General features: G+C 58.9%; 2 protein-coding genes across 2 annotated transcripts in view; one reads left to right on the forward strand and one right to left on the reverse strand.

Moving 5' to 3' along the window:
- LOC117643728 overlaps positions 1–9723 on the reverse strand; it is a 51636-nt gene extending 41913 nt beyond the window's left edge. The window contains exons 1-2 of the mRNA XM_034382792.1: positions 9486–9723; positions 7644–7796 (exon numbers count right to left, since the gene is read on the reverse strand). Coding sequence (XP_034238683.1) covers positions 7644–7716 — 73 coding nt within the window. The 5' untranslated portion in view covers positions 7717–7796; positions 9486–9723. The remainder of the gene's footprint in view (positions 1–7643; positions 7797–9485) is intronic.
- A 13036-nt stretch (positions 9724–22759) lies between these two features.
- Positions 22760–25470, forward strand: LOC117643496. Its single transcript, XM_034382421.1, has 7 exons — positions 22760–22914; positions 23401–23479; positions 23601–23665; positions 23739–23774; positions 24117–24231; positions 24911–24978; positions 25235–25470. The coding sequence occupies exons 1-7, from the start codon at positions 22852–22854 to the stop codon at positions 25283–25285; spliced, it is 477 nt and encodes a 158-aa protein (XP_034238312.1). The 5' UTR covers positions 22760–22851; the 3' UTR covers positions 25286–25470.
- The last annotated feature ends 249 nt before the right edge of the window (positions 25471–25719 follow it).

A 25719-nucleotide genomic window follows, 5' to 3' on the forward strand; every position in this document is an offset into this window, starting at 1 on the left:
CCACTCCACAATGGCGGAAAAGGCTGCCAGCGTCTAGACGCGGGGCGCGGCGGGGGGCGGCGGGGCGCGGCAGGGCGCGGCGGGGCGCGGCGGGGCGCGGCGGGGCGCGGCGGGGCGCGGCGGGGCGCGGTGGGGCGCGGTGGGGCGCGGCGAGGCGCGGCGGGGCGCGGAAGCTGCAGAGATTAACATCAGCTCATGCATTATGGAGCGGTGCACGCCGCCGTGGTGCGGCCCCGCGCCCTGCCGTGCCGCGCCCCGCGCGTTCTAGTGTCAGCAGTCAATCCCCTCTCGGCTGCTGCCGACGACTTTTTCCGTGTATATTCGCGCTCCGACGGCCTGGCGGGCTGGCGGTGTTTGCCAAAGGCCCGCCGGGCCTGCCGGGCCTGCGAGCGGCACGGTGGCGGGGCCCTCTGCAAAAGCAAGAGGCGGCACGAAGCAGGAAGAGTGCGGATCGCAATGTTTATTTGAAGGCGAGGATTAGGATCTCAGGCCGTGCAGGCCGTGCGGGCTGTGGGTCGTACGCGTCCCGGGCCGCCCCCGCCGGCCGTGCCTCTGCCATGCTTGGGGCAACACACGCCCTCGGACACGCCGCCAGAGGCCGGAAAGGGACGGCTGGGTCCCCCTGACTTTCACGGAATAGCTCATGCCCGATAGGGTGAAAGGGACAAATATAAAAGACAAGGAAAAGAGTGACAGAATGGAACCACTCGAGCGGGCAAGAAAGAAGGGACATGGCCGAGTTCACTGCTCGTGTGGCAGCGTATCTCTGTCAGGGTCGAATGGTTTGTTGAAACGTTTCCAGCGTATATAGTTTGTCCGACCCGATTTTGTGCGACCTGCCCGAACCTTGCGCCGCTGTCTCCCTTCCGCACACTCGCTCCCACTCACACACACACACACACACACAGAGAGAGAGAGAGAGAGAGAGAGAGAGAGAGAGAGAGAGAGAGAGAGAGAGAGAGAGAGAGAGAGAGAGAGAGAGAGAGAGAGAGGCCGCGACGCCGCAGGGTCACGGTATCCATCAGGTCGAATCGGCGGGGACTCGAAATGGTCCGGAGATGGCTGCCGATACGTCAGGCACCGAAAGCCCCGCCGCGCTCCCCGTCTGCGCCACGGAGTCGTCGTGCGCGTCGTCGCCAAAGCCGAGGGCGGTGCCACGGCTGTGCCATCCCGGCGCCATCCCGGGACACATTCGGGCCCCTATTATTTCGCCATCTGCCTCATTTCCGGACTTTCCGCTGCTGGAGGATTTCGACGAGAGCTGCCGCTGCTGCTCCGGTGAAACCTGCGGTTTTTGCCTCTCTCGTGTATTTTATCCTCTCTCCCGTTGCGATGCCACGTGATTTTTCCTCTTCCAAGTAAGGCCGGTGCACTATGCCTCTGCCTGCCATGTGTACCCCGGAGACAGTGTCTCTCCTTCACGTCGCCCGCCTCAAGATTGACCTTTTTAGGAATCAACGCTTTTCAGACAGTCGCTGTTGGCTTCTACTCGGCAGCCCTCCCCCTTCCTGGCAGCCCGGCGCGGAGCGCGTGCGCGTGGTCCAGACAGCCGATGTCATAACTTGGCGGCGCCTGAATCCATCGAGGTGCCGCTGCTGTCGCGCTGTCGCCATGAAAGCCACTCCAAAAACTCAGTGGGGCGCACTTGGGCACCGTGAGTGCGGAGTGCGCGCTGCGGCAGTGCACGGCCTGGAAACGCACGGCGCTCCAACTCCGCGGTGGCCTTGTCTGCCGGAGTGATGGGCAGGACAGGCGCCTCTGAACGCGGAGTTGAACGCAGAGCGGCTTACTGAAACCCTGGGAAGCGAAAAGTCCGTTCCACAGTTCAGCTGGCGTGTTGCGAATTGAAAGCAGTCGCAGGAGCGAGGACAAGCTCCAGTAGTACAGCGCGCCAACGTCGCGGGGCGCCATGATTTGGATACTTCATCATGGTGGTTGGCTGACTGACGAAAGTTGGACCCAACGAAAGGTTCCCAGTCTAACGTTCGGTTTACAGTGCCCTAGCACGTCGACCATCCGTCGGGATGGGGAGTCAAGATGGCGGCCTACGACGATGGGGCATCCATACTACTGGCCACGCAATCTTCATCGCAAATTACCGATTCCACCGCGTTGTTACAGCGGACCTTAAATCCCTAGTACGCCGTTTGAGAGTGGTCGTTTCGAAAGGCCTGAATGTGTAGCCTCATTACGCCTTCGAACGGCCCCCTTCACCGACGCAGGTCACACACACACAACCTGGTGTATGCACTTTCCACCACCCAGTACGTGCGCACGTGCGTGTGTCTGGGTCGATGTGTGTGTGTGAGCTCGCACGGAATCCGGTTTGGGAGGCTCTGTCCTGTCACAGCGCTGGCCGAGGGTGTCTGGCATCGACTGCGCGGAATTGATGTTCCGAGCGGCGAGCCAGTTGCAGGCCGCTGCACGCAGCTGTTGGTAGCTGTAGCCCCGGGGCAGTCCGTGGCAGGCCGCACAGCGCCGCACGCACAGTGGGCCGGAAGGACTTGGCCGTCAACAGTCTCGACAGTTTGAACGACCCGAATCAAATATTAAATAGTACCAAAAGGCCTTCTCGTTCCACGGGCAATCATGTTTACGTCCGCCTGAACCGGTCTCCAGCCCGGACGTGAGCCGTTCCCGAGGACCCCGCCAATGCCCCCTCCCCTCCCGGCTGGAAGGCTAAATCCCCTTCTTATCCCGCTTTCCCGACCGCGAAATCGCGCAAAAGTGAGTAAGTTTCCCGTCCCCCGCAAGAATCCCCTGCGCATTACCGTGCCGAAGCCTTTCGCCCCTCCCGCCTACCCGGGGGGGGGGGGATGCATTTATTTGGCTGGGCGGTGATGAAGCCGTGAGGCCATGACTTTCACTGCGTCGGCAGTGCTGCTTTTTCTTTTCACTGCCCAACAATGACCTAAGTGGAGCGCGTCAAGCCCCTGGGATAGCCGCGATGGCCACACGAGCTGGTGCCCACCCCGGCCCCGTTTTCAGCCGCATGAGTGGATGACTGGCCATTCTTACGGCACTGCAAAAAAAAGTTTGAGCATTTTTGCGATCATTATTGCCGTAGGTCCTTTAAATTTCTCTTCGTCAGAAATTTGGGCCATGCGATTAAACGGTGAACCAAGTGAACAAGTGCTTCTACAAAACCTAGAAAGAATCAAATAAATGAGAATAAAATGGAAAGGCCGTACAGGGGGCCACTCACACACAGCACGCAGCCAATATCTGAAGGGTACGTTGCGTCATTGAGGCCCGCTTCGCAAACGCCGCGTCCTTGGACGCACGGTTCGCAGCGCACTAATTCGGTCGCGTTTATCCAAAGGGTACTTAGGATCCAGTGGGTCGCCGAGCCCGAGATACGACCCCTCTGTTTTTGCCCGGCTTTTTAGCGCACGGCTCGTCTTTGATGTCGCGTTACTGGGTCGCGAGCGCGGTGCCCGGCTCCGTGTTCGTTGAGGCAATATGCGACAGTGAATCCTGACGCAGAGAAACAACACGTTGTGTTCTATCTCGTTTGCGGTTGCTTTTGAGCTTCGCAGTGCTTTGAAAGACTGCGTCGCGCAAAACGATGTGCAGCAAGCACGAAAAACGTGTGGTGGCCGATCCAATGTTGGCCATTCACTTCGAAACTCTCACCGTTTCTTGGCTAATCTCCACTGTGGCCGCGAGGCCCAATGACATAGCGCGCGGTTCTCCCGCCACGTGCACAACATCCGCGCCACGGCCCACCGCAAGGACCAGGAGGGCCGTGTGCTGGTCGTCGATCTGGCGGACGTGCGCGGTGAGTACCAATGAGGCCAGACGGAGTCCGCGCCCAGGCTGTGGGCTCGCAGGGAGGCAATATTTTGGAGCAGGGTCACACAAACGACGCACACAGTTTCGTTTTAATACGATTAGGACGGTTTCCGGGGAATTTCTGCAATGTGCGAGCCAACGAGAAAGAACCGTCAAGGCCGTCCACAAAGGCCAGTTTCCCGTCAAAAATGATAAGGTCGCTGGAAGCGCGTCTCGTCACGCCGCCTCGTATGACACCGGGACGCCGTAGGGTGATTCCGCGCGTAGAGGGCGTTTTCGTGTCCACACCCTCCCCAGACCGAACTTATTCGAGTGCAGTCCATTTATACACTTAAGAATCTTGTTTGGCACTAGAATAGCTTGTTCCCTTTGTATACGCACTTTCAAAGCTAACATGTGACGCGGGGGAGGGGCCAAAAGGGTCGATTTTGTAAGTTCCGTCATGTCCATTCGCACCTTACACCAACTTTGCGGCTCTATAACCCTTCGTTCCATTCAAATCTTCGAATTCCACACACACCCATCAAATCTCTAACTAATAGTGACTATCTTGCTTGAATTTAAAGATCGTATATTGACTGGAACTGTACTTTCAGAACGCGTACTAAATGTCCACCGTACTCCGACTTTTACCTTAGCGGTTTCAAAGTAAGCACCAAAAAAACTACTAGGAGTGCTCCCTGCTCATAACCACCGCCGTATTTAGAATCAGCACGGTCTGTTTACCATGTGAACGAGTTTCGGTGACGAAAAAGTGAGAGGGGTGAGTGTGCGAGTGGAAGTTGTGTGTGAAATCGGTGGGTTGTAACAATTGCTGTAATTTCCGTATGCCCCTCTCGCTCCTCGTCTATTGCGTTTTGAAAGACATCCTACACGTGAAAAGATGTGTCTTGACGTCAAACTAGTGTGCCAAACTTATGGCATATTTCTGTGGCGATATGCAGTTGCAGTGAGCCAGAAACACCTGTTTGTAATTTCCGTGAAGCGTAATTTCCGTCATATTTTCAGTTAATTTCGTCATATTTTATAGGGGGAGAAAACGAAAGTCAAGTTTTAGCTCGCCCACGCTCAGAGTGTCTTCCTGGGGTTCAATTGATGCCATCTAGGCCAAATTCCGGCCAAACAAGCAAGATTGATTTCTTGACTTTCGAAGGTGGCTAAAACGGCCTCTACGCACGGAATCACCCCGTAACGAGACTTTGTAACTTCGCCACCAAGTTGCAGGCACACTGGTGGGGCGGGTGAGGCGCGTGAGGCTCGGGGGAGTGGCATCGCCAGCCTCTGGCCGCAGAGGGGAAGAGAAACGTCTCGAGGCCTCTTCCATTAGGCACACGAGACACGGTAGACACGTTTTGATTTCTGTAGTCCTTTACGACTCCTCGCGAGGATGCCAACTCAAGGATCTTTCTGTTTATAAGGAAATGCTATTGGTACTATCACTTGACTCAGAATTCAAATCCTATTCAAGAACTAGGGCGGCAAACGCGCCTGTAATTTGGCCGGCCTATATCAACACGCTAGACACGTTTTGATTTCTGTAGTCCTTTACGACTCCTCAAGGATGCCAACTCAAGGATCTTTCTGTTTATAAGGAAATTCTATTGGTACCATAGCTTGACTCAGTATTCAAATCCAATTCAAGAACTAGGGCGGCAAACGCGCCTGTAATTTGGCCGGCCTATATCGGTTTTCCGCCCACTGCGCGCCGCAGCGAGGATGAAGAACGGTGTTCTCGAGATAAAACACAAGCGTGGAGGCCGCGGCCAAGCCGCTTTTCCCCGGGAAATTAAATTCGATTATGCATTCCGTTCTATTACGAGCGCGCGGCAGCAATTCATTAAGAAAACAAAGGATGCCTTCCGCGAAACTTGCGCACGGCCTGTTGGGATTATGCATCTACCGCGTGTTTCTTGGGCAACGGCGTCGTCTTTTTCGTCGGCTATGATAAATAGGCCTTGTAAAAATCGGGTAAGCCAGCCGGAGAAGACGTAAAAGGCCATCATTTTGACGGGCACCACGAGTCGACAAAGAAATGAACCATTGCATCCGCCTCGGTACAGGAGGCGAGCCGATTCGGACCGTCAAGTGTCACCGGGGAAAATGGCTCGGGGTGGCCAGACAGGCCAGGGGTGGCGGGGGCAGGGGCCACGCTGGGGTCGTGGCGGTGGAGGGAGACGGGTCGGAGGACGAAGGAGAGGGAGGGAGACAGGGTGGTGGACGCGGAGCAGCCAGCGAAGAGGTGAGCAACCAGAACTCAAGACCAACTCCCGGAGACGTCGATTTGCACCGCTTTATCGGAGAAGAAGCAAAAAAGAGCCCGGCCAATTACACGACGCTGCGGCTGGAAATGAAGAGAGAAAAAGACGACGCGGTGGTAAACCAGGCAGGGTGTGTGGTAGGCACGTGAGCTTGAATTTCCCTTCTTGCTGTTGCCTCCAGGGACGGGGCGTGCTGGTGTTGATGTAGTGCTGCCCTGCCTGCCCCCGCCCCGCGCGCCCCACCCGCTCTAGAGCCCCCGGGGAGGTGAGGGCGCGTAGCAACGCGTAGACACAGGCCGAGGTGCCATGTGTTGGTACGAGGACCCACGGGGGGCCGCCCTTACACCACCCGCAGATTAAAACTGGTCGCGGCTAAACCCGACAGCCACGCGTGCAGTGCCGTGCTCAAATGCGGCGCTGTCCGGGGAATCTCTGACATAGCTATCCGCTACCCCGACGCTAGTTAAATAGCTACCCTTCCAAACATCAGAGTAAGCAGGAAACCAACAACCTTTTTCAAGTGGAACAAAATCTACACAATGTTCACGTGTTTGTTGATATATGACTCCGTTCGCAAGACAGAAGAACGAGGTTCTTTGGCAGTCACTGGACGTCATCAAAGAGCTTATGTGAATGTTGACATCACTGTCGCTAACTCCAGCATCCTCTGCAAAACGCAGACTGAACTTTTCTTCGAGGTGCTCGTGCTCAACACGCTGGACCGAAGCTGCTGGATGGAGCCACTTCTCGGCGGACAGGTGTCCACTTGGACGCCGTCTACTCTCACCGCCTCCCCTTTTCCTTTAATCGGGAACAAAGGAGAAGAGCGGCCCTCAACAATAATACTTAAGTCGCCTGGAGCCCTTGTCAAGAGCCCCCCGGAGAGGCGCTGGAGAGGCCGGGGAGCCCCCGGGCGGACGGGAATGGACAAGACTTGGATAAGACTCGAGATCGCCGCAGGCGCGACACTGGAGAGTGCGAGAGCGGCAACTTGGCGTCAGGTTGTAACGCCAGCCTCCCATTCTGATCGCCGCGATGTTTTGGAACAACAGCGAAACTGAACCGAGTTGGCATCAACAGCCGCCCGCCTCTAGGCACTGCCAGGCACACTGCTAGGCATTGCTTGCCCGCTATTAGCAATGATGATGGGGAAGGCCTCTGGTGGGGAAAGTATTGGAAGCAGCTTACTGCCTGCCCCTTCGCCGCACTGGGAAAACTAAGGAAAATCTTTTCCTGCTCGCCCATCTCTTTATCCCGACCCTCCTAAGACTCCGCTAAGTATCTCTGTCCTTCACAGTGATGGGTGCCACAGCGGTGGGGACTGTAAAATGAAAAGAATAAAAGGCCCTACAAAGTCTACAGGTACGGTACCTTGGCCCCTTGCAACCTTAACCTCAGTAGGTCACCAGTAGTATGGGATCGTCAAAGTCACAGCCAAGTTCTTAGATCCTCTGTTGTCAAGACTGCCGCGACATCCCATTGGATAATTCCTATGTCAGGACAACTTTTTATCATTTGCCCTGCGACTTGTCTTCAAACATCATGTGCTGCTTTTCAAAATTTCTCACCCAAATCAATTTGGCTACTCACCATATCCGGGTCCGGGGAGGCTGGGCCACAGCCCGGCCAGGGCCGCGACGAGCAGCAGCGCCCATGCCTCCATCTCGGCCCGCTGGGCTGAGCCTCAGCGAGTGCCCCGTCCTCCACGACGGCCGCCACGCGCCACGGGCCGCATCGCACAGGCTGCAACAAGTTCTTTATTTACTACTCGTCTCGCGTGGCGCTGCCTCATCCTGTTTCAAACGGAATCGCCACCCGAGGCGACGGTGGAACACCAGAGAGGCGGGCGAAAATATGACCCCTCGTGGAAGAGGCCCCTGGCGCCGGAGCCGCCTCTCTGTTTGCCAAAGGGACTAGGAGGCAGCCGACTGAAAAGTCAAACTTGGTAATCAGAGGCGGCCCGAAAAAGCTGAAACGCAATCGGAAGAGAAGTTTCGCTTAGTCTGCGAGTGTTGTTCACGCACAAGCTGTGAAAGAGGGGAAGGGGTGGCAGGTGGGGGTGAGCAAACAAGGCAGGCGGCTAACGAGCCAAAAGGCCAGCAGCAGGCAGGGTATGCACGGTTGACGCCTGTCTCAATCAGCAGCTCAGACTACTCAAGAGGTTTCAAGGCCATTTTCTCCATATTATCTCGAGACGCATCCCTGATGAAACGGCGCCCAGTCGGGCGGACCGGTCCCCGAGGAAAAGGGAAGGGGGCCCTTTCTATTTATTTTTGCCGTTTGCCCTGATATTAGACGCACAGGGCGCAGAGATTTTCCGCGACTCTGCCCGCGCTGCGCAAAAGCTCTCACGCACTGCTGGGAATCCAAAGCATGCATGCGCCTGACAGCCGGAGTCAGAATCAGAAAAGTGGAAAGTGACACATAATGCGAGCGGGATGAGCGGAGGAGGAGGGGTGGGGCCGCCTTTTATGCGCAGTGGCTACATTAGTTTCTTTGTTCGGAGGCAACCAAAGTTATTCTTAAAAAATAAAACAGAGGGAAAATGTTGTGTGTAATGAGCACGAGGGGGTAACGACTTCTGGAATCCGGCTGACAGCAAATTGGGAGGTAATCCGGGGTAATCCGGGGTAATCCGGGGTAATCCAGGATTATTTTGGTTGTAATCCGGAGGTAATTTGGGGATAATCCGGGGTAATCCGGGGTAATCCGTAATCCGGCTGACACGAAATTTACCAGTTGTTACCCCCTCGAATGAGCAAGTGCACCCTGGACAGCCTACAACGTCGGAAAGGATCCCTGAATTTAAGGTGGAATACTCGCATTTGAGTTTGTCAACTTTTCTGTGGACTTGTGAAACAGCAATAAACAACTTTCACTCGGGGATAAAAAAGAATAACACCGAGGGCGTAAAAAGAGGCCGGCAGAAATTTTGAGCGCGAACATGGAGAGGAGGGTCGGTAAAGGGTGCGAAGGCGTGGCCCGCTAAATATTCCCCGCACACGCTCCGATCCGTGCAGCAACACGGCCGGCACGGCGTGATCCGCCTTTTTATCCCCGCCGTTTTGTCCCTTTGCGCGGACGTGCCGCGGGGACCAATGCAGCGCGGCGGGCAGCGCGGCGAGCAGCGCGACCCTGGGGACCCGCCGCCGCGCCGCGACCCACCGCGCAGACCAGGGTTGACCCTCTTCGCCCTCTTCGCCCGACCTCACCTGACCCTCCTCCAATCTCTCAGACCCTTTTAGGGCCCTTTTTTCGGACATGGTTGTCACATGGTTATCACTTAGCCGAAGCACCGTGTCACCAACGCGGAAATGTCACTCGGAATCTCATGATAACCTTGTCTTGACTCTCTGTCATTTTGTTTTGTTACTAACGAGGACTGTCAGTTTCGGCAACAATGAACAACAGAAGGATTGTGGGAATACTCACGGTAGTAACTTGAGGCAGCGACACCGAGGAGTGCGATGTAGGGTATCCAAATTGAGCCAGCACTACCTGTCCCACCCCGTCCACCAGAACACAACACCGCGAGCGCGACCAGCGCCACCAGCTCCGGGGCTCACGTGGCCGCCCGGCGTACGCCCGGCGTCGCGACGCACGAGAGACGAGTAGTCCGCAGCGCTAGATCGGCTAGAGCGCACCCCGCCGTGTCCAGGAACCGTCCGCGGCCGCCGTCGCTCGCCGACTGCCGCGCGGAGCCCCGTCCGTTGGGGTGGGGGTGGCCGAAGTGGCGGCGGAAACACCCGAGGCCCGCGCCGGCACCTTCGGCTCGGCAGCCGCGGGGCTGGCCCGGCTGGCCTGGCTGGCTGGCCTGGTCGGCCGCGGGGCTGGCGCAAGGGCGGCAGGGGCGGCACGCGGTGAGGTAGGTCTGGCGTTGCATCGCCGCCGACACCCCGGCAGCCCCGGCGACGGGCCCGACTGCAAGCTACCGACCAAACCGAAAACGGCAGCGCGTTCCACGAATGCAGATCAGCGGGAAACGGGCAGACAGCCAATTAGTCCCTGGGGCCGCTCGCAGTGAAATGGGAGACGCTTTCGCCCTCCCTTCACCGTGACCAATGGACCAATGACAATGCAGTCCTCACCTGGGAACGCTTGTCACCCGAGGGCTATGAATATTTATCAGCGTGCCCTCCGTGCCCGCCGTCCCTCCACTCCGCCCACCCCGCGCGGCCGTCGGAGGGACGCGTCGAGCACCGGATGGCGGCATCAGATGCGGCCGCGCGACAGCAGGACGTAGGTCCCCGCACAGTGGGCCAGAAGGCCGGTGGAGGCGGCCAAAACTCTAGACGCGTTTTGAGCTCCAGAGTCGCTAAATGGGACTCGAATCAAACGTGTGACCCCACCAATGGATTCCTCGTCCGGAGAGCAATCCATTGGTGGGGTCACACGTTCGGTTCGAATCCCATTTAGCGACTCTGGAGCTCAAAATGCGTCTCGAGTTTTGGCCGCCTCCACCGGTCTTCTGGCCCACTGTGCCCCGTCGTCCCCAGGGACCGGCCGGGCCCGCCGCCCACCGCGACCCTAGCCATGCCAGCCATGCCAGCCACGCCAGCCAGCGCCCCGCGGCCGTGTGGTCATCGGGTCTAGGTCGACGGGGAGGGGCGTGGCGTGTCGACGAGGCCCGCGCCATCCTCGCCGTCGTGTTCGTCTAAATTTGTGACGATGCGGCATGATTCGGCGCTCTGGCTCTCTCGCACTCGCGCGGCGTCCCGGAGGAGAGCGAGGGAGACAGAGCGACCGAGCAGTGCTCGGGATCGCTGCCTCTTTTGATGCAATATGCAAAATGGGAGCGCGACGAACGGGGCCGCCGACAACAACGGCGACTTGCTCCTCGTTACCGAGCGCGGCGGACGAATGCCAGACACTCGAGACCGCAAAGACGAACCGCGGACTGCATTGCCGTCAGAGCGGCCACGGCCACGGCCGGCTTGTTGTGCCCCGGGATCAGCGGGGGCCGAAAACTCGCAGACAATGCACCCATTGTCAGGTTTGAAAGGAGTGCTCGATCTGTGTGTGAGTGTGTGTGTGTGTGTGATTGACGCGCCCACGCGGCCGGGCCCTGGTTCGTAGTGGCCCCACGGCCGCTGCTGTGGGCGGCTTGGTCCGCGTGCACTTCCACTTCCACGCACTCCCACCGTTCTTCAGAGTCTCTCCCCCCTGAATCATTGAGGAGCACAGCACCTCTCCAGCTTCCCTCCTCCACCGGTTCGACTGGTTCAGCCCGCGCCGAACGCGCTCCGGGACAACCTGCACCATTTTCTACTTTACTTTGAGGTGTCGAGTCTGTGCGGCAGCAGCAGGGCGGTGTTGCAAGTGCGGCGATTCGGTCGGCGGAGGCGGTCAACATCGCGGACGCATTTTGAGCTTCAGAGTCGCTAAACAGGACTCGAACCGACCGTGTGACCCCACCAATGGATTGCTCTCCGAACGAGGAATCCATTGGTGGGGTCGCACGGTCGATTGAGTTCTGTTTAGCGACTCTGGAGCTCAAAACGCGTCTGAGATTTTGGCGCCGCCTCCACCGGTCTTCTGGCCCTCTGTGCGGCGTGGAGATGAAAGGTCGCCGCACCCGCACGAAAAAATGGCTCGTCAGGCGGGTGCTGTGGCGTGGCAAGCGAGACCGGGAATGCAAACACGCCGCAGGCCAAGGAGTGCGCCTTCCACCCCCTCGACCCCCCCCCCTCCACACACCTACGGCCTCGTTGAATTTCAAAGGGCTGCGGCATTGTCTCTGATATGCGCAGTCTAGCCTCGCGACGGGACGCGACGCAACGCGACGCAAGCCGTGAGGAAGACAGCGAGCCGAACCGAACCAGACCGGGGCAGAGCGAGGGCACGCCGACAAAGACGGCCGGGAAACACGCTTATCATATCACGCGCACTCCCCGCGGAGGGAACGGCCGAAAAAGTTGTGTTTATTTCGGTGTTTCCGACCGGCCGGGCCGGTCTCGGGGCCCCGCGCCAGCGCAGCCAAGCCCCGGCCTCGCTCCATCCTCGCTAAGCGATCCTTCCGGCATTCATACCGCCCACTCTCTCTCCCTCCCTCCCCCCCCCCTTCTCTCTCTCTCTCCGTTCCTCTGCCTGTATCTCTCTCTGCTGCTCGCTCTCTCTCTTTTCTTTCGACATTGTTCGCAAAGTTGGAAACTCGAACGCTACTCCAATCGACGCTGGCTGGCCGGGTGATCCCAGCGCGGCCCTACTTGGCCCGGCCCTACTCGGCGCGGCCCTACCGACTTCTTGCTTCTATTTGGATCGCAGCGGGGTAGCCAAGGGGCAGCAGGGCAGCAGGGTGCATCCCGAGGGCACCACGCCCCGCCCGACCTCTGTGCCGCCCGATCGACTCATGCACCGAAAACAGAAAATGAAAACCAGGATTACGGCACGGCGTTTTAATACACTGAGAATGAAAAAGTCATGATCAATACCCAATTTTGGGCGAGGTTTACTTTCTCACCCAAATTTGGGCGAGGAATGTTTCCTCGCCCAATTTGGGCGAGGAAAGCTTCCTCGCCCAATTTTGGGTGAGAAAGGGTGTATCAGCTCCCTATATAGCTCCATAGTATTATGACCCAAATTTGGGCGAGGAAACTTTCCTCACCCAAATTTGGGCGAGGAAAATTTCCTCACCCAAATTTGGGGAATAAAGAATTCCTCACCCAAAATTTTAGTCATGATCATGACTCTTTCATTCTCAGTGTACTGAGTAAGGGAAAATTACGTGTGTCCGAGGGGATCAGTAAGTTTCGCAGGCGATGCTAATACTCCAGTGATGAAGTATTTTTTTTTTTTTACACATTTTCCTATTTCTCTTTTTTTTTCCAATTTACTTCAATTTATTCCAAGCCGCATTTCCGGTGGAGCGTCCACTTGAATCCTAGTTGCTTGGTCGGCGCCGCGCCGCGAGCGCCTTGCAAGACGAGGATAGGCTGGCCCGCCGCGCCGAGCTGTCTTGCGGGCCTGCCTGCCTCGCAGGCTGAAGACGCCGAGACCGCCCCGCTGCCTCGCTGCGATTCAGCGCCGAGGCTTTGTGTTTGACGGCGGAGGCGGAGTCTGTCTATCAATAAGCCAGCCCGCGGCACGCCTGGAGTACCTGGCCGGGACGCGCGGCGCGGCGGGGCGCCAGGATGCCGTGGTCTGTCGAGGCAGCGACTGACAAACAGCCCTCCGGCCGCAGCGCATCGCCGGCGCCGGCGGGGCGAGGCCGGCCGGGTTACCCGAGACCGCTCCATCGGGCTGGCTGCCTTTTCCGGTGTCCTGGCCGCGCTCTCGCCCGGAGCAGCCCCGGATCGGCCTCATCTTCAACATCCCCGCGGAAACGGCTTTGAAACGGCAGCGGAACGGCGGCCTCGCCGCGGCCGCCCGGCACGCACTCCCAAATTGGGGGCCATTACGCCGTGCGTTGCGGGGAGGGGAGGGGGAGCACAGTGGGCCAGAAGACCGGTGGAGGCGGCCAAAACTCCAGACGCGTTTTGAGCTCCTGAGTCGCTAAACAGGACTCGAACCGAACGTGTGACCCCACCAATGGATTGCTCTCCGAACGAGGAATCCATTGGTGGGGTCACACGTTCGGTTCGAGTCCCATTTAGCGACTCTGGAGCTCAAAACGCGTCTAGAGTTTTGGCCGCCTCCGCTGGTCTTCTGGCCCACTGTGAGGGGGAGGGGTAAACGGCTTCACCGTCTTGAGCTCGGAGGTGAGCGGGACGGGACAGGAGCCCCTCAAGTGGGAAGTGGACCATAGCTCCTGCGCGGATCTCTGGCCGGGCTGCGTTTGGGCCGCTGCTTCGGCTGATGGCACCGAGGTGCCGGCCTTCGGAGGCGACCTCGCCAGCGCGCGGCGCAGTGGAGCCGCAGATTGTTCTGCAGGCCTTCCACCAGGACGAACAAAAGGTCCTTGGACGGGCACTGGGACGGCCTAGGGTGGCCGAGGTGCGCTCCTCGGGGGTGCTCGACCATGCTCACGCACCCGCTGAAAAAAAAACTTGCCTGGCTTATGACAAACAAAAGAGCCACCTCGACAGGCCTGACGGCAACAGTTAGTCTGTTCACCAGACTGAGCGGTCCCCGCCTCATACGGCCCTTAGCCGTCGCCGCGCGCCCACCCCCTAGCCGCCTCCATTAGCAGCCTAATGCCTTTTATTGTGTTTTCAAGAACCCCTTTTTCGGGCCACCTTATTCCCCCCGCGCGAAAACAATGCATTCCCCCTTCTCTCCTGCCCGTGCCATAATTGCGGTATCCGCGGTTTTTGTCTGGTTTTGTTTGTTTTGGCGTTTGCCTGCTTGCCTCGGCTTTTTACACCGCCACTGGCGAACCGGCGGCGCCGAAAAGAGGAAAGTGGGAAGGGCGCCTCGCCGTTCGTCGTTCGCTGAGCCTGCCAATCCCAGCGCCGCCGCGCACAGTGGGCCAGAAGGCCGGTGGAGGCGGCCAAAACTCTAGACGCGTTTTGAGCTCCAGCGTCGCTAGACAGGACTCGAGTCGACCGAGTGACCCCACCAATGGATTCCTCGTTCGGAGAGCAATCCATTGGTGGGGTCCACGTTCGGTTCGAGTCCCATTTAGAGACTCTGGAGCTCAAAACGCGTCTGGAGTTTTGGCCGCCTCCACCGGACTTCTGGCCCACTGTGCCGCGCCGCGCCCCGCCTCGGCGCCAAGGCTGCCTGCGTATTCTTTCTGTAAACACGGCGTTAAAACACGTCCGGCTTTACTGGCGACCCCCCCCCCCCCTTTCTGTTGCCTCTGTTGCCGTGCGCGGGCGGGGCTTTCAAAGCGCATTGTCAGCGTGCCTCGCGAACCACACGTACACCGCGGCGCACTGATTCCCAGACTCGTTCTCTGTCTCTCTCGCACTCGTGGGGCGTCCCCTGCACGTGTGAGAGAGACAGAGCGACGACTCTCGGAATCAGTCCGCAAACGCGCGTACATAATGCGGCCGGAAATAAGGTCGCGAATTTTGGCGGGAAAAGTTGGCAGGCCTCTTCTTGAAAACGTAACGACGGGGCCGCGTAATCTGTTTATGTCAAGAAATTAAGGGGGAGGGGGGCTCATGAGCAGCGTGAATGGGGAGCGGCCGGAATTAAAAGGAGAGAGAGGGGGAGGGGGAAGAGGGGGAGAAAGAGAGAGACAGAAAAGCCAAGAGTAATTACACGAAGGGCGAAAAACAAATACGTCACAACGACGGAGCAGAGGACGGGCCGGGACCGCCTCCACCTTTTTCTACCCTTTCTCTGCCCCCCCCCCCCTTTCCCCATTTTTTGCAGCACTTTCTGAATAAGAGGGCGTTGCTCATGTGTGACTTCATTAGGGGGCTGCGAGCCGCGTGGCAGGCTGGGGCTGGCGGCCCGGGGTGGCCACATCAAGAGCACCGCGAAGGATAAAACGAGGAGGGGAGGAGGGGGGGGGGAGTGACTTTGATTGAGTTGCGGTGCCGCGGCGCGCTGCAGCCGGCAAAGGAGACTATCACGAGCCTCGGTCGGCCTGTCGGCCTGGCAAGGCTGAGACTGCATCAAAGCGGCAGCCCGCAGCGGCTGCAGCGTAGACATGTGCGCCGACCGCATTTTCATCGGCGGCGGCGTTTTGGCCGAAATTTAGCCGGCGGCGGCGGCGACGCCGGCGTCTGCGCCGATGTCTTGATCGGCGGCGGCGGCGGCGGCGCGGGCGGCGTGGTTGACTTAAATTTGGTCTATTTTCTCACTTTAAAAACATGCCCATGAAAATAAAACACAATTTGATGGACTAGTTCTTTAGGGTAGACTAGTTTCGTTACAAAGGTAAAAATTAATCAATTTAAACACTCCAATAAGAATTTGTTCTGGCGGCGGAGAACGTGCTCGTCGGGTTGCCTATCCCTTGGCGCTCGCTGCGGATGGAAATGCAAATACTTTAGGCATTTAAGGTCGCGACGCCGACGCCGCCGCCGGTAAAATCATCGGCGGCGGCGCGGCGGCGCGCCGCAAATTTTTGGTCAGCGGCGGCGGCGTGGTAAAATTTGTCGGCGGCGGCGCAGCGGCGGCGCGGCGCACATGTCTACTGCAGCGGCGCGCCACGTGGACCTGTTGTGGCTCACAGTGGGCCAGAAGCCGGTGGAGGCGGCCTAAACTCTAGACGCGTTTTGAGCTCCAGAGTCGCTAAATGGGACTCGAACCGAACGTGTGACCCCACCAATGGATTCCTCGTTCGGAGAGCAATCCATTGGTGGGGTCACACGTTCGGTTCGAGTCCCATTTAGCGACTCTGGAGCTCAAAACGCGTCTAGAGTTTTGGCCGCCTCCACCGGCTTCTGGCCCACTGTGCGGGCTGACACAGTGTCCCAAAGCACACCAGCCGAGGCGGGCTCGGGCGGGTGACTATAGCGGACTTACTTTCATCTAGCTCTTCTCTCGTAAACTTGCGCGTTCTCGAATTATTTCCGTTCAAATTTTGCGCTGACGTGAGTGAAACAGGCCGTGAATCAGAGTGCGACCTGGGGACTGGAAGCTCGAAAGGTCCAGATGCGCCCTCCGAAAGTGGTGTCCTAGGGTACCGCAAGCAAGGCACCGACCCGGTAGACCTCCAAGGGTACCTCGTTCGGTGCTGTGGGACACCCCGCCGCACTTTTGCAGAGTGACGACGATCGGGACTGGCGATTGGTGCGAGACTGCGAGGCGGGCGACTACTAGTCCCCCCACGCTAAACAGGAAACCAGTCATCAGAGTAAAACAGGAGCGAGTGCGGGCGGACCTCCCTGCGCGCTAGACCAAGTGTGAGCCGCGCCGACAACTACTATGGGGAATCTCGAGAGAGGCCCACCTGGGTGGAGTGGCTCACTCAGTAGTCTTCTTTCAGTTATTGCCGTTGAATTCGGGTCTCCCGAGTATAAATTGACACCGAGGCGCTTGGCAGTGTAATCTGAGAATCTCGGTTTAATTACGAATGTAGCATCGCCAGCCAGGCGGGGCTCGGGCTCGCGCACGCCAAGTTGTCTTTGCGCGTCTAACGAAGCGTGTCCCCGCACGCCGAGCGGCACGCCGAGCGGCAAGGCTCATTCCGAATAGTGCGAATAGTGCCCCCATCGCCGTCTCTCTCTCTCTCTCTCTCTCTCTCTCTCTCTCTCTCTCTCTCTCTCTCTCTCTCTCTCTCTCTCTCTCTCTCTCTCTCTCTCTTCTCTCTCTCTCTCTCTCTCTCTCTCTCTCTCTCTCTCTCGCACTCACAGAGCATCCCGTGGGGGTGCGAGAGAGAGAAACGAGACCTTGTTCAGAATCAGACTGCAGGAAGCGAGGAAAGGTGAGACTCGAAGCAGGGAGGGGTCGGAAAAGTGTCAAACCGTCCGCAAAAGTAAATAATGAAATGCCAACGCTAACCGAGTTTGTCTGCGTCGGGATGCCCGACACGTCGCCTCCGCAACTTCCATCGTCGCGACGCGAACACCGAGCGCCTCCCTCCACCGTGTGCATGCACGTTTTTAAACAAAAAAACATTTTGAAACTTTACTTTTGTTCAGTTTTAACCACAATCATCCCGAGGCTTTCGCCTTTTCAACATCCCACAGTGCTTTTTGTGTGTCTGTCCACCATCCCCTGCAGCCCCAAACAGCCGAACTCCGGCCGCGAGGCAATACGACACGGATACGACTCCATCCGAAAGTTAGCCCTGTTTTCCAGTCCCAGGCAAACCTAGCTGTCGTAAAGCGGTGGCCTGGCGGTTTGGTGCGTTACGTTGGTACGCCTCCGCCGAGTCTGCCGCGCGAACTCGACCGTAAACTTGCCGACGAAACACTCGGCGTTAAGAATCCCACCCGACGCCTGCAGGCTGCTAGCCTGCAGGTTGATTCCGGGAGTCGTTTTCATCGCTCTGTCTCTCCCAAACGCATAGGGCGCCGCGTGAGGGTGCGAGAGAGACAGAGCGACGAAAACGACTCTCGGAAACAGCCTGCTGCAGCAGCAGCGACCGAACGCGCGCTGGCAGGGCGCGCACAGGACTGCTTGCAGCGAGTACAGCTCGCTTTTCTTATTTGGTGTTATTCGGTCTGCGCCGCGTGCGGGTTGCGGGTCTGGGTCGCGAGTGTAGTCCGGCCCAACCGTCCGTCCGTTCGTCGGCCACCCCGCCAAAGCCCTCCACTCCAACTGGCATTGAATCGCCATCAGCAATCTGCTCCAGCCGAGCGGCCGAGGCCAAAATCCGGCAGCCCAACCCGCCCGACTCCTCGAGGCAGCCGGCAAAGTCTGCAGGGCACGGCTGTTAACGTTACGTCTCCCTTCGAGAGCAACGCCTTGCATTTTCACTTTATCGTGGCTGACATGATTTTCCCAGCTTGACTTCGATTTTGAGTCACGGCAGAATAGCACAGCGTTGCTGCGAGTTGCTGCGTGAGGCAAAAAGTAGCAAGACGCAAGCCTCGCACAAGGGGCTAGAAGGTCGTTGGAGGCGTCCAGAAACTCTAGACGCGTTTTGAGCTAAAGAGTCCCTAAATGGGACTCAAACTGAACGTGTGAGGCCACCAATGGATTCTGCGTTCCAAGAGCAATCCATTGGTGGGGTCACACGTTCGGTTCGAGTCCCAGTTAGCGACTCCAGAGCCCACTACGCGTCCGGGATTTTGACCGCCTCCCCCGGCTGGTCCACTGTACGCGCGCGGCACTTCCACTGCTGTGGCGTGCACTAGTCGGCATGCCTCCGGAAGGAAGGGCACACCATCAGTGTCCCCTCATCCACCGCTTCCCGTCGCACAGCCTGCCGGCCCGGCGACGGCCTGCCGCTGGCTTGTCGCCGGCCTGGTGCAGCGCGGCAGCACGGCAGCACGGCGTTTCGGCCCCCCGGGCCACAATCAACCTGTCCCGTCCCGCCCTCCGCGCCGCCCGGCCCGCGGCCCGCGGCCCGCCCCGTCCACTTCCGCCCTCAACTAGTCCCCCCTCCAACAGGCTGTTTGAACCCCGTTGCTCTCGGAAGCTTCCGCCGACGGCAAAGTGATGACGGCGCAAAGAAAACGCGGACTGGGGTGGGGGAGGGGCGGCGTGGATGGCAAACTCGACACGCTGCTGCGCGCTGCGCCGTTTCTTCAAACTTGGCGCGCGAAGCGAGCCGTTCGCGACAATGCAAACTCGACTTCCACACTTGCTGATTCCAAACATACTTGCTTTCGTCGCTGTGTCTCTCTCCCACTCAGTGGGCGTCGTGCAGCAGTGTGAGAGAGACAGCGACACAGCGCCCTGTTCAGAATCGGCCCGCATGCCCGGAGCCCCGCCGCCTGCTGCTGGGCGGAGTTGTTGTTATCCGGACTCTGTCTTGATTGGTAAACTGGGCAGCTAGTTTGGTTGGGGGCACACAGCAGCAAGCGAGCAGGAGCACGGAGAGCCAAGCCTCGGGACTCACAGCTCTGTTTTAAGCTGAGTGCGTCACTTCAGCAGGTCTAGAATCATGACGGTACCATAGATCCCTCGTCCAAATGAGCAGTGCCATGGTTTGACTCGAGTGTTAGTGGCCCCACTGTGGCTGGCCGCTCCATGCCGTGACCGGCACGGCGGTGGCCTTCACGTCGCGGACGAACACGTTGCACGCGAAGATTCAAATGTAACAATATGTCGCTGCAAAGCCCGGGCAGGAAAGTGTCCAGCCAAAATTTGAAGCGGCGTGGGAGCCTGAGGGAGTGGGTCATGGAGCTTCATGGAGTGAGAGTGGGTCAACTGCGGTTATAAAGTAGTGCAGCTGGGACACCACGTCCCCTACTCTCACCGTGAAGCACGGCGGGGCGACCGGAAATTAATTTCTCACCAACCATTACGACGACCGAGAGCGCAATCTTAAGTCGCACTCGCAATCTGGGGCAAAATGTAGGTAAAGCATCGGAGCGCCCACTCTACTCCAGTCTATTAGTTCCGAAGAAAGAGTGAGAGAGGCAGAGGAGGAGGGCAGGGAAAGGGGGAAATATATATACGCCTCGAACGGACGGTTGGGCTTCATGTTAAATTCAGTATACCACCACCAGCCTCCCCACCGACGTCAATTCTCAAGGACCTCTACCCTCTCTCCCTCACTCCCACGCCCGCCCTCTGTCTGGCCCTGGTATGCCTCTTCATTGGCTCGATCCGTGCTGCCCAGGCGCGGTCCCCAATCACACGAAGAGATCCGCGAGCGAGGCTGGAAACTGGACCAGGCTGCGGTCCGGGCAAATCGTCCAGCGTACTGTCCGCCAATATGCATTCCTGCGAACCAGCGCCGATATTCCTCCCAGAGTACATAGAACAGGCCTGTCATTCCCGGAACATGCCATCGACACGGATTCTGCAGCGGGGAAGCTAGGCTCAAAGGGGGGGCTGTCACATCGGCCGGCCCTTCAGCGCGTAATGCACGCCCAGAGCACTCTTCGGCACAATGCTTGCCAATCAGGTGTGTGGCTGCCTTGGCTGCGGCGGGGCACAATGGTGCGGCCAGCCCCTGCTGCCGTTGTCGGCCGCCCAGTACAGTGATCCTGATCGGGGCGAGGCCATTTCGCCTTCGCCGTCATTTTCCCCGCTTTTGTGGCGGCCGCACTTAATGAATGAAAAACAAAGACTGGAGGCCTGGAGCGGACCCTGGAGTGGCCTGGAGGGGGCCGTGAAGTTCTGGCAGTGCAGCAGCCTACAGCTCGCCCAGCATCTCCCTCAGCGGCGCCAGAGACACACAGTGGCGAAGTTTGCAAGAATAGACGTTGCGCCGCCAGATAAGCCAAATGGGGTGGCTGCGGGGCGGGGCGGGGCGGGGCAGACCGAGCCGCCAGTCCACTGAGCCTCCCAGGATCTCGCGCTCTCGCACTACTTTGGCGCTACGACTCCAGGGCGGTAATGGCGGAAAGAGTGGTGGGGGAATAATACGGATCATTCAACAACGTCTTGGTCCGAACAGGGCCGCCTTCCCAGGGTGCCTCCGTGCCTTCGAGTGTCGTCACGCCAGTCACGACGCCGAACAAAACTCAAAATGTACAGATAATTTTAATGACCACCTGCCTGCAAAAAGCTGTTTTTTTTATGTACATAGTTTTTTTTTGTTAAGCGGACTTTAATGACCTTAGATTCTGTTTATTATTTCTCCGCGTCATTTTATGTTTGCCTTGTTACCGCCAGACGGGCCATGTTTTTTTAATCCCCGTTTTTTTGGCTGTCGTTATAGTTGTTTTTTTCGTCGGATGGTCTGCACGCCAGTGGCTGAAAAACTGACGCAGTTCGGTGAAGCTCCACCCGCCCGCACGCACATGCTGGACGTGGCTCTGAAGCCTCCGTGTCGCGGCAGTCGAACGCCGAGCCGATCCTTGCGTGATTTTTAACTCGTCACCTCGCCGCGAGGGGCAGTGGCAGGCAGCGCGCCATCCGTCTTCCTCAGGAGGACGCTGTCCTGAGGATGGTCGAGATGTCCCCTTCGGACGTCTTCGAAGAACGCTCGCCAACGCGCGAGGCACGGCGTGACACCACGATGCGGTTGATTTAAATAAAGGCGCGATCTCGGGGCCGCTCCATCGCTCTGCGGTGCCACCGGGGGTTCCCCGCCCCGACCAGGCACCAAGCCGGCCAGGGCGAGCTCGCGAGAACGGGCCGGGTCGCACGGCTTTACCGCCCGGGTATATTTCACCATTTCTTCGGCCAACTCGGAGACGCGAACAAAGTTAGTTACTTCAAGTCCAGGCGGCGGACGGGGACGCCGGGCCGGGGGCGGCGGGCAAGGCGACGGGCAAGGCGGTGGGCAGGGCGGCCTAGCGGCACTTACTCCAGTCGCCACTCCTGGCCGCACCGCGAGCACGGCGAGCTCGGCGTTGGCGGCGCGCGCAATTTCTCATAACCCGCACTTTATGACGTCGTCTAACTGCCACCGTGGCCGAGCAGGCCGTGCAGGCCGCGCGGGCCGTGCAGGCCGTGCCGCAGCAGCAGGTGGTGTTCAAAGGCCACTTCCAGTAGTGCCCCCGCCCCAGGCCCCGCCCACGGAAGGGCAGGGAGGGCCCAAGGCAGAACGCAGTAGTAACAACTACCCATTGTCACCCACTGCCATCTTGAAGCCCCCACTGTCCCCTCGCCCGTTTGCGCAACTTAACCAACAGAGGGACTCAAGATGGCGGCGCGTCGCAATGACCGGTTCTTACTACTCACGCGCCGCCACACGCGAGTGCGGCTGGACGGTTCGGACCGCCACAGATTCGACCGCTCAATGTGTCAATGTCACCCGAGTGTCAGTCAGTGACAAAGTTCGGAGCGGAAGTGAAAACGGGCCGAACGCAGGCCGTGCTACACTCGGTGCTGGCCGCGACGGAGGCTGCATTCCGAGGGGGACGGCCGAGTAAGTACTTGGCGGCGAAGTGGCACCAGTGGCCTCGAGTGTCTTTAGAACTGGCGAGTTCTTGCCGCGACCCCTCACCCTCAGCCTTAACCCGTCTCCAGTGTCGGTGTTGGCTCCGGCTGGGGGTTGGTTGTTGCCCCCACTTGCAAGCTCCAGTCTGGCGTTTCTTGCCGTACGAGGCTGTGAGGCTAGTAGACTGCGAGGGCCTCTCCAATCAGCTGGGCCATCTGCCGGCCGCCACGGCCACAGGCAGGCAGCCTCGCATCCACGGCCCCAGCCGCCCTGACCGTGGCGCGCACGCGAGGGCCGGCGCCCACTGGCCACCACTGGCCACCAATAGCACGCCGCCGCCTGGTGCAGGCCCTGTACAGACCCCCGCCTGCCTGTCTGCCAGCCCCGTCCGACCCGCCGCGGTATTTAAGCGCTGCCGGGCGACGGCCAACACGATTGTCGCGATTGGCTCCCGAGCTGACGCCGCGCATCCGCCAAGTGCTGTGATACCCCGACCACTGCGCCGACACCATGAAGAGCTGCACCGTCCTGGCCGTCGTCGGCGTGGTCGCCAGCCTGGCCGTCCTGGCGCAGGTACACTGAAAAAGCAGCATCCGCGTCCGTTCCGCCGTTCCTTCCCATTGGCTTCGCCATCACTCCTCCCCCGCACCTCTTACATTTTGAGGAGCAACTGCATCCCTCAGCGTCGCGTTTCGCTCCGACGTGACGTCGCTAATGCTCTGGAAGGAGGAGAACAGAGCAGATCGTTGACGGACTGCCTGCCGTCGCCGGGGGCCCGGCGGCCCGGGGGTCCGCGCCCAGGAGCCGGCCGGCCGCGTCACTGGAGTTCTTCCCACTCACTTCTCCCCTTTCCCCACGGCCTGTCCGCCCCTCTGCCCTCGGCTGCCTCGGCCCTCACTCGATCGACCATTACGTTCTTCGGCAACAACTTGGCGTGACACTTCGGTGCGGAGCAGCGGAGCAGCGCAGCAGCGCACAGTCTGCCAAAAATAGTCGGACAGAGTGCGCGGGTCTCACTCAAAATTTAACCCAGTTTCTCTCGCGCTTTCATTTCCGCAGGCCGACAAGAAGGGCGAGCTCATGCCGCGGTACATCAAGCACACCCTGGACTGCGTCAAGGAGCTCAAAATTGACACCGGTCAGTTGGACTTCAAACTGCAACTTTTATTTTTTTTTTTTATTTTTTTGTATTTCGTTAAAATTTTATTAATACTTTTTGGTTTTTATTGTGGAATGGTGACCGACCCTTTCTTCCGCAGCCGTGTGCAAAGAGATGATGAAGGAGGGCAACGACAACTCCCAGGCCAAGTACGATCCCTGCAAGGTGAGACCGGAAACTGAGTTTTCGTTCCCCAGGTAACCTGGTTCACTTCTAACCGCGCATTTTCTTCTTGCAGTGTGTCGTGGCCTGCGTCGCCAAGAAGGCCAAAGTCGTAAGTAACAGTCGAGGCTGTCCGGGCCGCCCCTTCGCAGCGCTGTGGCTCGATCCAGCGGCTTCGAAGGCACACTGGAAGAGCGGCCCTCTGAATCCGGCGCATGTCACGTGGGGGACCTAGGGGCTCGCGCCACTGTGTCCCATGCCCGGTAGATCCATAAGGTTATCCGCGGCGGGTGTCCGAACAGAGTCACGAAGACTGCCGGAGATCCGAAATAGCGTGACTGAATTTCATCAGCAGCGCGACCGTCGGCCAGCCCAGCCCGGCCGGGGCCGTCGGCGGCGCGGAAGTCGCAATTTCCGCTCACGCTGAACGCGCTGAACGCTCTGTGCCCCGCAGATGACCGACGCCGGGGAAGCCGACATGGAAAAGTTCACCGCGGCCGTCGACGAGTTCGAGATCAAGGAGTGGTCCGCCGAGTGGGTGCGAGTGAAGCCCATCTGCGAGCCCGCAAGTGAGTAGAGTCGAGGGTACGCCGGCGGGAAGGCTGCTTTGAGCGAGCACAACTCTGGGCACTGTTTGGACTCTGGACTGTCACAAAATGCAGCTCGAACCAAATTTACGACAGTACCAGCGGGCTGTCCTTCGAACGGAAAAGAAACCTGTAGTTGCCAAGTTCATTTGATACAAGTCTGTAACTCGAAACGTCCACTGCGGGCTGCCGGGAAAAACAATGTTTCGCCCGCTGTGCTCATTGGGGCTGGGGGCGGCCACGCCGGCGAGGGCCTCGCTCCGCGTCTCCCTCGACGAGCCCCTCTTTTGGGTGCGCGCTGCCGTCGCTGCCGTGCCGCCGCCCCCGCCAGGTGCTGGCCGGCCTGAGACACAAAGTCAACAAACTTCCGCAGGGCTGCTTTAGTTAGGACAGCTAAATCTGCGCGCGGGCGGACGGGGCCGACAGGGCAGCGCCCCGGGCCGTTGCTTGTCGACCAAATAAAAAGAGTCGCCCCGTCACTTCGACAGCGAGGGGGAAGGGGGAAGGGGGCGGGGCACAGGCAAAGCGCTTATGCAGATGGCCTCCCTTTTCGAGTTGTCTGTTTCCCCTTCCACCATTTTTTCCGCTGCGGAATATGCCGGCGTTGCAGTGATGGCTGAGTGCAGGGACTCTCATGTGTTCTCTCTCTATCTCTGTGCAGTCAAGGGGAAGAAGGATTGTGTGCTGGGCTACGACTTCTTCACATGCGGCTACAAGGAGTCTGAGATCGTAAGTGTGATGGGCCGGAACGAGAGATTGAATCCGAACCGCAGTGCGCCGCGCTGCACTCGCGGCGGCGGCGCGCGGCGCTACCCCTCGCTCCAGAGACAGTCTCGCAGCGCGGGGTATCGCCGAGTCGTTGCCCGCGGGCTGCGGCGCTGCGGCGCTGCGGCGGGGACCGACCTCTCACCCGGCCCGCTCCTACACTCTCCACTTGCAACGGAACCGCGCCGGTCGCTCCAACGTGTTCGAACTCGGTTTGCAGTTCCGCGACGTGATCAAGAAGTTCATGGGTGCCATGGACGGCAGCAGCTAAGCCGCCACTTGCCGAGCGGAATCGACACTCATCCTCTTCAGCGGCACAGACGGCGTGGGTTACGAATGGGGCTTCCGACCAGAGACTTCACCAAAAATACCGATACCTAATTTAAACTACTGTTCCTTCATGATGGCTTGTGACTATGTGTAATTTATTGAAAATAATAATTTGTTTAACTCGTACTAGCGAGTGCTGTATACTCCTTGTTCGATCCCCACCCAGGCCACGCGTGTGTGTGTGAGAGAGGGGGGGGGGGGCGTGTCTCGAAGTGGCACGAGTGGCACGGGCAAAAACGGCGAGAAGACGACAAGTGCCGCGTCACATTGCCGCGGCGCGCGCGTCGAGCCCCTCCAGCGTGAGGGGGCCCTTCATGGGGATTGCGTTGGGCGACCTCGGGCGGGGCCGCGCGGCAGCACGGCAGTCGCCAGAGG

The sequence above is a fragment of the Thrips palmi genome, unplaced genomic scaffold (assembly GCF_012932325.1).
Source record: "Thrips palmi isolate BJ-2018 unplaced genomic scaffold, TpBJ-2018v1 HiC_scaffold_17, whole genome shotgun sequence".
NCBI lineage: Eukaryota > Metazoa > Arthropoda > Insecta > Thysanoptera > Thripidae > Thrips > Thrips palmi.

Bases quoted from the DNA above. Each gene is read 5' to 3' on its own strand.
- LOC117643496 (XM_034382421.1), top strand. From the start codon at position 22,852: ATGAAGAGCTGCACCGTCCTGGCCGTCGTCGGCGTGGTCGCCAGCCTG. The intron at 23,480-23,600 runs GTCAGTTGGACT...TTTCTTCCGCAG, and splicing joins GGAGCTCAAAATTGACACCG to CCGTGTGCAAAGAGATGATG. The intron at 24,979-25,234 runs GTAAGTGTGATG...CTCGGTTTGCAG, and splicing joins GCTACAAGGAGTCTGAGATC to TTCCGCGACGTGATCAAGAA.